The sequence below is a fragment of the Petaurus breviceps genome, unplaced genomic scaffold, assembly GCF_028583685.1.
Source record: "Petaurus breviceps papuanus isolate PSGF00001 unplaced genomic scaffold, PetGlider_PUasm1.0 446, whole genome shotgun sequence".
Lineage (NCBI taxonomy): Eukaryota > Metazoa > Chordata > Mammalia > Diprotodontia > Petauridae > Petaurus > Petaurus breviceps.
In genome coordinates this window covers 3026388-3038196 of record NW_027186338.1, presented here as the reverse complement: position 1 = coordinate 3038196, position 11809 = coordinate 3026388, and the positions used below count along the sequence as shown (strand labels likewise).

Here is an 11809-nt window from a genome sequence, read left to right as displayed (position 1 = left end):
GTGTGTGTGTGTGTGTGTGTGTGTGTGTGTGTGTGTGTGTGTGTGTGTACTTTCCCTCCCAATACCATATTTAGATGCTTTACAAAAAAAGGAAGGGATCGTTTTCAGAAGAGAAGATGTGTTTTTCTCTCTTTGAAGACTTATTTGAGGAGATAATAAACCAAGTCACACAGTACAGAAGATTTTGTAATCCCTGCCTGGATTCCACAGAAGGCACCCACCACTACATTCGTTTGACTTAATAGGAGCTAACATCAAGCTATGTCGGGACTCGGTGCATCTGGCCCTTGGGAAGTTTCTGCCATGTTTTGTTCGCATGACGGAGTTTTTTCTTAGAGTGTGACATTCCTTTTGGACTGTGGCTCGGATTGGAGAGAAGCCTGGGCCCAAGAATGGGTGAGGGCTGGAGGGTTCCTCCAGCTAAAGGACCGTCCCCCGGGGGATGAGAGAGTTGTCCCTTGGAGTTGCTCTGAGGGGCTGCTGGTGGCCCCTCATTAGGTGCTGGTGTTGGCCAAGGTTCGACCAAGACCGTCCGGGGGCTCAAGTTTGAAGCAGACCTGGAAAAGGATGACCCCTACAAAAGTTACTTTCAGAATAAGCATAAACAAACCCAGAGAAGAAAGAAGTAGCCCAGGGAACCGAGCAATCTTTGAATAAAGATGTAACTAAATTCTGGGAGGGTCCAGATCTGTGATTTCCCTGGAAAACCCCTCCAAAGACATGGGTTAATGATTCATCAGTAAGGTAATGATTAGAGAACTAGTTGCCAGAGACATGGAGAGATTCTGTGACTTATGTAGGTAGGGTTACACAGCTACTCTAAGCCAGGGGCAGGGCTTGAGACCAGGTCTTCTGGCCCCCCAAATATAGCTCTCTATCCACTCCACTCCACTGCCACTCTTGCTAAATTCAGGATGAAAAGATGAAAACGAAAAAAAAATTCATATAAAAACTAGAAGAGCAATTTTTTTTTTGGAGGGCAACTGGGGTTAAGTGACTTGCCCAGGGTCACATGGCTAGTTTTTATGTTAAGTGTCTGAGGTCAGATTTGAACTCAGATCCTCCTGACTCCAGGGCTGGTGCTCTATTCACTGTGCCGCCTAGCTGCCCCTAGAAGAGCAATTTTTTATTAGTCATATGCGGTGGGCAGAGAAAGAGGAATGGGAAGGTGGGGGGGGTGGCACTAGTTTTCTGGATCTTTGTATGGGAAGGCCGGGTTCATGGACTTGGAAGTGAATAATTTCTAAGTTCTAATCTTCATTTGTTTCATCTTCATTTTTCAGTCACATTCAACTCTTTATGACCCCAGTTAGGGTTTTCTTGGCAAAGACACTTGAGCAGTTTGTTATTTCCTTCTTCAGTTTATTTTACAGATGAGGAAACTGAGGCAAACAGATGACTTGCCCAGGGTCACACATCCAGAAAGGGTCCAAGACTGGATGAGAATTCCATAAGATGACTCTTCCTGACTGCACCACCTGGGCCACCCTTCACCTCTGGAAGAGTGTGACAAACCTGGGGACCAGGGTGGTCCCCAAACAGAAGGCTCTCTAAATGGGTTCCCATTGCTGCTGTTGTACCACCACCAGCTGCAAGGGGTTTCTTTTCTAAAGACTCCAGAATCTGGACCATTTTCCTATTTATTCTCCCTAAGGAGTTCCTCTTCCCTATCCTAACCCATGTGATCAACTATTCTGAAGCACATGACTATTAGATGACCACTGAGGCATCTGAGTACTGTGGAAAGAATAGACTGTGGAATGAGAGGATCTGGGTTAGAGTCTTCCCATCTTCCTTTTGGGATAGTTTCTCAGATTTCATGTGGCAGACCCAGGGCAGCTCTCTCAATCTCTCAGCTCCTTTAACTGAGTTCCTGAAGAAGTCAGGTCTTTTCTGTATCTAAGCCCTGGACCTGATGCTACAGCTGCTCTCCCTCCAGCCCCCCCATCCAATATTGGAACCTGGATTCTGATCATAGAATCATTAATTATTCTAGGGCTCCTCGAAGCCTGTTTAGTTCAATCCCTGTTTTTTGTGGAGGAGGTGAAATGAGTTGTCCAACATAGCATAGACCATAAGCATCAGAGGAAGGATTTGAACCCAGGTCCCCTGACTTCAGAGCTAGGGGTTATTCCACCATATCTACCTCCCATAGCCTCCTCTTCTCTCAGAAATCTCCTGAATAAGCCTCTCCTTCCTGCTCACTGACTGTCCAGACCTCACTCAGGCCTCCTGACTTTAGACTCTTGTCTACTATTGATCCAGACTCCAAGGTAGGAATCCAATCTCTAAGCAGTTTCAGAGCACTAACTCCTCAACACCACCATGCCTTTCCTTCCTTGAACATTCCCCCTTGTACATTCCAAGCTGACAACTCAATTCAACTGAATTCAACTCAGCTCAATTCAACTGAATTCAACTCAACTCAATTCAATTCATCTCAACTCATTTCAATTCAACTCAACTGAATTCAATTCAGTTCATCTCAACTCAACTCAAATGAATTCAACTCAACTCAAATCAACTTAATTCAATTTAACTCAACTCAGTTCATTTCCATACAACTCAATTGAATTCAGTTAAGTTCAGCAAATGCCAACAAAGGTCATTAAAGCCGAATACTCTATCCTAGTCAGTGGGGGTACAAAAATGAAATTTAAGTCAAACTGCCCCCTTGGCCCCCCCCACCCCCACTATTCTACTAGGCACTCAATTCTGTGTGAAACCCTCCCTCTCCCCCAAAAAATCAGCATCTAAAATCTTAATGACTGGCATTAGCCAGGCTGGAAAAATGCCCCAACCTTCCCACAAATCTAAGGAGTGGGGAAAAGGGGTTGGAGTAGGTATGATGCCTAGTTAATCCCCTGTGGAAAGCCTGCTGGATTTGGAATCAGAGGAGCTGGATTTGCATCCCAGCTCTGCTACGAATTATCCATGTGACCTTGAGAAAGTTATTAAACCTCTTTGGGCCTCAGTTTCCTGATCTGTGAAATAAGACAACTAGACTAAATGACCTTAAGGTTCATTCCACCTTTAAATCTGACTTGGTGGCTAAAAAATATTTTAATTTGCTGTATAAATGGTGAAAAAAGCAACATAACAACAAAGAGAGTGAGGGTAGCCAAAGAGCCAGGGAGGCTCCATGGAGTAGTGGATAGAGTGCTGGACTTTTAGCCAGGAAGATCTGGGTTCAAATCCTGCCTCAGACCCTTACTAGCTGTGTGAGCCTGGGCAGCATCTCTCTGCTTCAGTTTTCACATCCATAAAATGGAGATGGGGTAGATTCAATGACCTTTAAGGTCTAGGATTCAATGATGGTGATGACAATGCTTCTACTACGAATATTAATAACTGATATAGAATTAGAATGAGCAAGGGTGAACCTGGAGGAGGGGTGAGAAAATAGGCAGAAGTGGGGGGCTATGAGGATGGAGTGAAGAGGATATACCATGCCTGGAAGTCAGAAACAGTCAATGTGCTGGTTAGTTTCCTGTTTTCTTTGTTAATGGAAGAATGGCTTGTTGGTTGGGAGAGGGAGAAGGGATGTATTCAGAAATTAATACGAGATAGAAACAAATGGCATCGATAAAAATGATGTAAAAAGGGCCAGGGTTTACCGGGCGCTTTCTAGGTCCGCCATCTCATTGAAGCCTCACAATTCAGTGAGGGAGGTGCTATGATTTCCATTTCAAAGAAGAGAAATCTGAAGCTTGGTGTCTAGGGCCGCTCAGCCAGGAAGTGTCAAAGGTGGGATCAGAAGCCGGGTTTTCCAGACTCCAAGTCCCAAACCAAGTCCGTTAATACAATACATATTATAGAACACTCAGTACAAGGTCCAAAGGGACCTGACTTCAGAGAAGAGACAAGGGGAAGCTGCTTAAACGCCCTCTTTCCCCCTCCCACCAAGAACAGCGTCCCCCTTCCCGCCTCCAGCTACATAATCCTCCTCCAAGCTTCCAGGCCCTGGACTGATTTATTTTGGTTTTTCAAACGTCCTTAGCTGCTCGGTCACTCGGTCCTGGGGCTCATATATTCATACCCTCTCACAGTCTCAACACCTGCCTGGTTTATTGGTTTGTTTTTGTTTTGCCTAGGAAGAGAGCTCCGCTTGGCAAAGAAGGGCAAGACCCCTCCCTCTCTTCCCCCACTCTCCCGGACCCCAAGCCTCAAGGTTTCTCTCCCCAGGACCACTCCTCAAGGAGCTGGGGATGCGCCCGGCTGTGGCCAAAGAACGCTGAGCCGATGGGTGGATGTGAGAAGCTCAGGAAGCCGGGCGGGGTGGGGCGGGGCGGGGCAGCTCTGCCGGCTCAGCTCTGGGGTTACCTTGGAAGCAGCCATCACCGCTGCGGTGGCCGCGACGTTCAGCCCCCGCTTCCCAAAGTGCACAAGGGCATCGTAGCTCCGGTCTTTGGCTTGGACCAGACAGTCATCAATTTCCTGTCAGACAAAAAGTACACAGAGCTGGGTCTTAAATCCTTTCTCCTCCCCTCCCTCCCCACAGGGCTGTGCCGGCGGCTTGGAGCAGAGTCCTGGCCCGGGCAGGGGAAATAACACTGGGTCTGAAGCCAGATGACCCGGCTCTGTCGCTTACTAGTGGTCACCTAGTTTCTCTGGACCTCTGTTTCCTGCTCTGTAAAATAGATTAAATATTTCACGTGCAGTTCTGTTTTTTTTTAATTGTACTGTTACAGAAATGCTTATTTTGTTCTGTGAACTGGAAATAAAATAAATAAAGGGATTGAACTGATCATCCTAAATCCTATAATTTATGCTCCTTTGTTCAATTCATTTGGGTAAGCACTTATTAAGCACCTGCTGTATATCAGGCACTGTGTTAGGCACTGGGAATAGAAAGACAAAAAAAAAGTCCCTGCCCTCAAGCAGCTTCTAGTCTACTAGAGGCAGAACAAATGGTGCACAGAAAACTAGACACAAACTATATACAAAATAATACATTGTATTCATGTCTATTGTCGGTGAAAAGTTATCGCCAACTTACATTCCAGTACAATGGCAGCTCCTGGAGGACAGGGTCTGTTGTTTTTTTTTTTTTTTTGTATGCACCATAGGCTTAAATGCATACATATACACACATATGTGTATGTATTTATATTTATATATGTATATATCTGTGGATGTGTGTGTGTGTATGCTGAGTTGAATTTGTAGTGAAAAGGAAAGAAAATGGCAGAAGAGGGACTGAAGCAGGAGTGTATTGGTAAATGTTTAACAACTGGCTCTCTGGGTGGGGGATGAGGAGATGTATGCATGACAGGTTTTTACATTAAATATGCATTATTAAAATCTTCTTCATGACTTTCTTTAGTCTAGATAATCAACAAAAAAATAAATCAAGTCCCAATTTGTAGCATCTGTTAATTTCCAAGCATAATTGCTCCCATGGATATTTAACAATTGGCTGGCCCTCTTCCCTCTGGCTGGGAGCCGACCACACAGACGCATCTCTATGCAAAACTGACAAGCTCTGAGGCAGTTTTCTCCAATTACCCAGCAAGGCTCTCTACAGTGACAGATGGAAAGTGGAAAACTTTGTAGGGACTGTCATCATCAGGTGGATCCTAGAAGGGGGTGGCATCTGCATCCAACCAATCACGGGCTGGGTGTGAGGAGGCTTGGCTTCTCCCCAGCCCCCCTCGCTGATTCTCCTCCTCAGATGTGACCCTGCACAAGTCGCGTCATTTTTCTCTAGGCTTTGTGTTTCTCATCTGGAAGGTGATGACGTCTAATGTCCTTTCAATTTGATAAAATCCAACTAGTACTTATTAAGTGTGCCAGGCACTAAACTAGGCACTGGGAATACAAAGACAAAAATAAGACAGTTCCTGTCCTTAAGGAGCTTACCCTCTATTGGAGGAGCCCCTAGCTTGTATGGTCACCTCATTTCTCACAGTATCTTTCTATTCGTGTTGGGGAGGAGCCAGAAGACAGAGTGTGTGTGTGTATGTGTATATGTAGGTAACACATAAAAGACAGACAAATGTGGATGACAGATGATGATAATAGATAGATAGATGGATGGATAGATAGATAGATAGACAATAAATGTCAGGTGAATGACTCAGTGGGCAGGCGGAGAATTGAGTCTGGAATCAGGAAGACCTGAGTTCAAATCCAGTCTCAGACATTTAGTAGCTATGTGACCCTGGGCAAGTCACTTCACTTCTGTCTGCCTCAGTTTCCCCAACTGTTAAACAGAGGATAATAATAGCACCTGCTTTGAAGGGTTGTCATGTGGATCAAATATCTATAAAACACTTAGCACAATGCCTGGCACACAGTATGCACTATAAAAATGCTTATTCCCTTCACCGTACCTGTAAAATGGGTATAGTAACTGTACTTAGCTTCCAGGACTGTTGTGAGGATCCAGTGAGATTGCATTTGCAATGTACTTTGCAAACCTTAAAGCCTTCTATAAATACTAGCTAACTAGAAAACCTGGATGTGGGGGCAGCTAGTTGGCACAGTGAATACAGCACCTGCCCTGGAGTCAGGAGGACCTGAATTCAAATCCGGCCTCAGACACTTAACACCTTGGGCAAGTCACTTAACCCCAATTACCCTGCCCCTCCAAAAAACAAAAAAAAAGAAAAGAAAACCTGGGTGTGATCAAGAATGCCCTGAGCCCCATCTGCTGCCCTTCATCTGACTGACTACTTAACTCCAAATGAGAATGAGGCAGCCTAGTCCTGACTCCTCACCTGGAACTCCAGGCACAGGGGATATTGTCCAGGATTTGCTTCAGCCTCCTCCAAGAAGCAGCAGAACAAGGGGAAAGACCATGGGCCTAGGGTATGCATCCCAGCTCTGCTGTTTCCCCCCGGGGGGTCTTGAGTAAGGGACAGGCCTTTTCTGGGCTTCAGGGTCCTCCACCATTACAGGACAGGACAGGGTCCATATAGTCTTCTTCCAGCTCCTGTGACACTCTGAGTGTTTCTGGGAGAGGAAGTCCCAGAAAAGGAGAAGGGGTTTACCACCCACTCAGATCAAGAGTTTGGTCTAAAGTCCCTCTGCTGATCCTCTCTCAGTCCCCAGGCCTAAGGGAGGGATTCTCAGAGAGAATCATAGCAGCTTCCTCATTCCATCAGCGTTTCCTACAATGCCCTTCCTCTGAAGAATATCACCCCTACACAGTCAGTGTCCTGGCTTCACTGAGCCAGGCACTGGGGATACAAAGACACCTGTCCTCAAGCAGTTTACATTCTAGACGCTGGGTCCTGACCATGGACAGATCTCAGGGGGTCCATGAACTTGGACAGGAAAAAATAAACCAACATCTTGACTTTCATTAGCCTGTAATTGAAATGTAGAATCTCCCTCAATCATGATTTCTTTAAAAATGATTCTGAGAAAGGGTCCCCAGGCTTCACCGGGTTGCCAAAGGCTGCCACAACACCAGAAAGATTAAGAATCCCTGTTCTAGAAACTGGCAACCTAAAGAGGTAAGAGGCCTGTTTTTGTTTGTTTATTTAAGAGTTAAAGAATCTGCCTCCACCTCCTCCTAGCAATAATTAACGTTTATATAGTGCTTTAGGTTTGCAAATATCTCATCTGATCCTTCCAATGAGTCTGAGAGGGAGATGCTATTGTTATCCCCATTTTACAGGTGAGGAAACTGAGGCTGGCAGAGGCTAAGTGACTTGTCTAAGGTCACATGGCTAGGAAATGTCTGAAGCTGGATTTCAACTCAGGTCTTCCTAACTCTAAGCACAGTGCTCTATCCATTTCACCTCCAGGCTGTTCTTTGGGGAAAACAAACATTTATTATGTTCCTACTATGTGCCAGACTTGTGCTAAGCACTTACAAATGTAATTTCATTTGACAGAGTTGGACTTGTGTCTTCCAGACTCTAAGTCCAACACTCTACCCCTGCCCCACCTAGCTGCCAAAAGAGCCCTGGCCCTAGAGTTGGAGACGGTGGTGATTGCTGCTGCATCATTTTAGTCTCTTCATGACCCCATTTGGGGTTTTCTTAGCAAAAATACTGGAGTGGTTGGTTTGTCATTTCCTTCTTCAGTTCATTTTACAGATGAGGAAACTGAGGCAAATAGGGTTAAGTGACTTGCCCAGGGTCACTGAAGCTAGTAAATGTCTGAGGCTGGATTTGAACTCATGAAGAGGAGCTTTCTTTCCAAGCCCAGCACTCTATGCACTATGGCATCACCTATCGGCCCCAGAGTCAGAGTACATGGGTTCAAATCTCACTTCTGATGCTTTCTACCTGAGTGACCATGGGCAAGTCTGTAAACCTCCTTGAGCTTGTGACTTCATCTCTAAACTGGTGGACATGGACTAGTTGACCACCAAGGTCCCTTCTAGCTCAAAGTCTAATGTCCAAGGCTGTTAATTCAAAACAGGTCAGAAGAACCCCCAGCCTGGGGAGGGGAGAGGTTAGACAGAGGCAAAGGAGGGGGAGCCAACTTGAGGGGGTGGGTTGGTGGTCAGAGAAGCTCTCACAGGACCCTTCCACTACAACAGAAGTGTTTCTACAAAGTGTCTAGTTCTCTCCACTGCCCCCATCATGCAGCTCTTACAAGAAGGAAAACCATGGGCTAGGAAGGGCCAAGGGGCACAATTACCTTTTCTTTTGATGACAGTGTAGGGTGCACAAACTTCCGGTAGAGGAGGCTGGAGCCCTTTGTGTAAGGAGACAGCAACCAGGCCACGAAGGCTATTTTTAGTTCATAATAGAAGGGGAACCTGGAGATGGTTAAGAAAACAGGCATTCTGTTAAGGGGCCACCTCCAGCAGCTGCCATCCTGCCCCTCCTCCAAGGCAGTGAGAGCTCCCGGCACAGATTCCCCAGCACTTGCCCAAAGCAGACACCAGGAAAATCTCTAGACTGTCCCTTCCCCACTCTCTCCTGCCCTTCCAGACCTCTCTTCCTTCAGATCCCTTGGAAATGCTTTGCAACCAAAACTCAAAAGAGCTTCCTTCATGGTTATTCTCCCACTGTGTGGTTTCCCAGATGAAAAGCTAGCTCCAAACCACCTTCCCAGCCTGATTTCACATGGCTTCCCCATCAGTTCCTTTATATTCCCATTAAAACTGGGTCAGGACACAATGTTCCATCCCCCACCTCCCTGCATTCACTCAAGTGTTTCCCCCCTGCCCAGATGAAGAGTGGTCTTCATCCTTTTAAAATCCGTCCTCAATTCCCCCTCTCTGAATTCTGATCTTCCTTTAAGGCTTTGCTTCGGTGCCACCTCTTCCAGGAAGCCTTCCCTGCCACCCTCTGAGTGTTCATGCTCCCATCCTCCTTTAATGACCTTGGGTTTCTGTTGTCTAATCCCAATGGAAAGGAAGTTTATCTTGAAAGCTAAGACTCTAGGCTTCTCCCATTCTGATCCATCCTCCATGTCTACCAAAGTACCAGTCTGACCACTACCCTCATGGACCACAAACTGAGCCCAGCTCCCTCTCTCTTGGTAAACTGAGCAGACTGCCTCTGTCTTGTGTTGAGCATTAGCTCACCAATGACACCTTGTGGCACTCCCCGCCAGCTACCCCTCCACAAGAATGTCTTGTGGGTCTGTGATTCTTCAAACGTCCTGATCTCAGGAATCTGTCCCATTGAGGTGTCTCACCCAACCAGCCAACACCCCCTCCCAATCTCCTTTTGCCTGAAGCCTCTCCCCCTTCTGTGTGATCTTAGCACATAGACACTCTGTCACTTTGTCCCTTTGGGGAGTCTCCATTGTAGGGGTGGGGTTTCCTTGCTGGTGAACTCAATAAACCCCAAGACCAGTTGGATGCCCTGGGGTCTCCTTATACCTGCATCACCCACCCTCTCCTACTTAAACTGCAATGGCTCCCTATGGCTCCCAGGATAACACTTCTGTTCATCTTTTATTTTTTTATTTTATTCAATTAATTTATTTTTTGAGGGGGGAAGGCAAGGCAATTGGGGTTAAGTGACTTGCCCAAGGTCACACGGCTAGTATGTGTTAAATGTCTGAGGTAGGATTTGAACTCAGGTCCTCCTGACTCCAGGGCTGGTGCTCTATTCACTGTGCCACCTACCCTTCCCTCTGTTCATCTTTTAAAGTCCTTTACAACCTGATTCTAGCTTACTTTCCAGTCTCATTATACATCATCACTCCCCTTCCTATAGCCAGGTGGTATAGTGCATACAGCACTGGGCCTAGAGTCAGGAAAACCAGAGTTTAAATCTGGTCTCCAACACTTACTAGCTGTGAGACCCTGGACAAGTCACTTCACTTTGGTCTGCCTCAGTCTCCTCAATTCTAAAAGTGTTGTTGTTAGGTTGTGTTTGACTCTATGTGAGCTCATGGATTTGGTCCATGGGGTTTTCTTGGCAAAGCTACCAGAGTAGTTTGCCCTTTCCTTCTCCAGTGTGTCCCTATGTTACAGATGAATAACTGAGGCAAATAGGGGTTAAATGACTTTTCCAAGGTCACACAGCTAGCAAGTATCTGAAGCAAAATTTGAACTCAGATCTTCCTGATTCCAGGCCTGGTGTGCTATTTCCTACACCACCCAACTTCCCAATTCTACAATCATAGCACCTATTTGTTTTGAGGATCAAATGAGATAATATTTGGAAAGCACTTAGCCCAGTACCTGGCACACAGAAGGTGCCTAATAACTGCTTGTTTCCTTCCTTCCTTCCTCTGCAGCCTGCCAGATAGGCCTCTTCTTTTCTTCCCACGCTGCACTGAGTTCCCACCTCTAAGCCTTTGCAATGCCCATCTACCATGCCTGGAATGCACTCCCTCCTCCCTCATTTCCCTCCACACTCGGCTCAAGCTCCACCTTCTTCCCAGACTTGGGTGATCCTCCCAGCACCGCCACCTCTCTTCCCACATGGCATTTTGCTTTCTCACATGTGTTTTGTACTTATTCTGTCTAGATTTATGCTGTGCATACGTTCTCTCCCCCCATAGAATGTAAACTCCTCAAAAGCATGGATGGTTTCCTTTGGGAGTTTGGGAATCCTGTCACTAGCACCTAGGATAGGGTCAATGTGGCTTCAGAGCTTCCTAACGCACTAGATAAAGGTCAATAATGGCTGTTGTCATTCAGTCGTTTCAGTCATATCCCAACTCTTCATGACCTTGTTGGGGTCTTCTTGGCAGAGATATTGGACTGGTTTGCCAAATCCTCCTCCATGGATTTGGAACAGATGAGGAAATGGAGGCAAACAGGCTGAAGTGACTTGCCCAGGGTCACACAGCTAGGAAGTGTGATTCAGTAGGTGCTTAATAAATGCTGGGTAATCAATTGAGCTTTGCTTTTGTATTCCTAATGCCTTGTACACAGACAGCACGTAATTTGCTGGATTGAATTAAATTGAGGCAGCATGGGAGGATGGAAAGATGGGTTTCAGCTCCAGGCTGTGCCTCTCCCTACCTGTGGTAGTCTCTCTGTGCCTTGAATTCCTCATTTATGAAATGGAGGCCTTAGCCTAGGTGGCCTCCATGGTCCCCTACAGCTCCAAAGCCCTGACTGTGTGAACGGGGTCCATCTTCATTCATTTAGGTCAGAGCCGACAACTCAATGAATGCTATTTGTTGTGGCCTGTAATCAGAAACCTCATATTCACACACCTACATCCTCACCTATACTAACACAGAGGCACCACACACACAACACTCACAACACATATATGCACAGCACATACATCTTCACATACACTAACCCAGAGATGCTACAATACAATACACACACACAACACACATTCACAAATATAAGATACAGACAGACCCACTCATACTCAAACACATATAACACACTTACACTCATATACACATACACACATAACAC

At 46.0% G+C, this 11809-nt stretch overlaps 1 protein-coding gene across 4 annotated transcripts in view; it reads right to left on the bottom strand.

The window, feature by feature from the left end:
• The window catches only part of REEP1 (receptor accessory protein 1), a 146069-nt gene that overhangs the window by 56152 nt on the left and 78108 nt on the right, over nucleotides 1–11809 (bottom strand). For all 4 annotated transcript variants that reach the window (XM_069101061.1, XM_069101062.1, XM_069101063.1 and 1 more), the window contains exons 4-5: nucleotides 8602–8722; nucleotides 4324–4437 (exon numbers count right to left, since the gene is read on the bottom strand). In XM_069101061.1, coding sequence (XP_068957162.1) covers nucleotides 4324–4437; nucleotides 8602–8722 — 235 coding nt within the window. The remainder of the gene's footprint in view (nucleotides 1–4323; nucleotides 4438–8601; nucleotides 8723–11809) is intronic.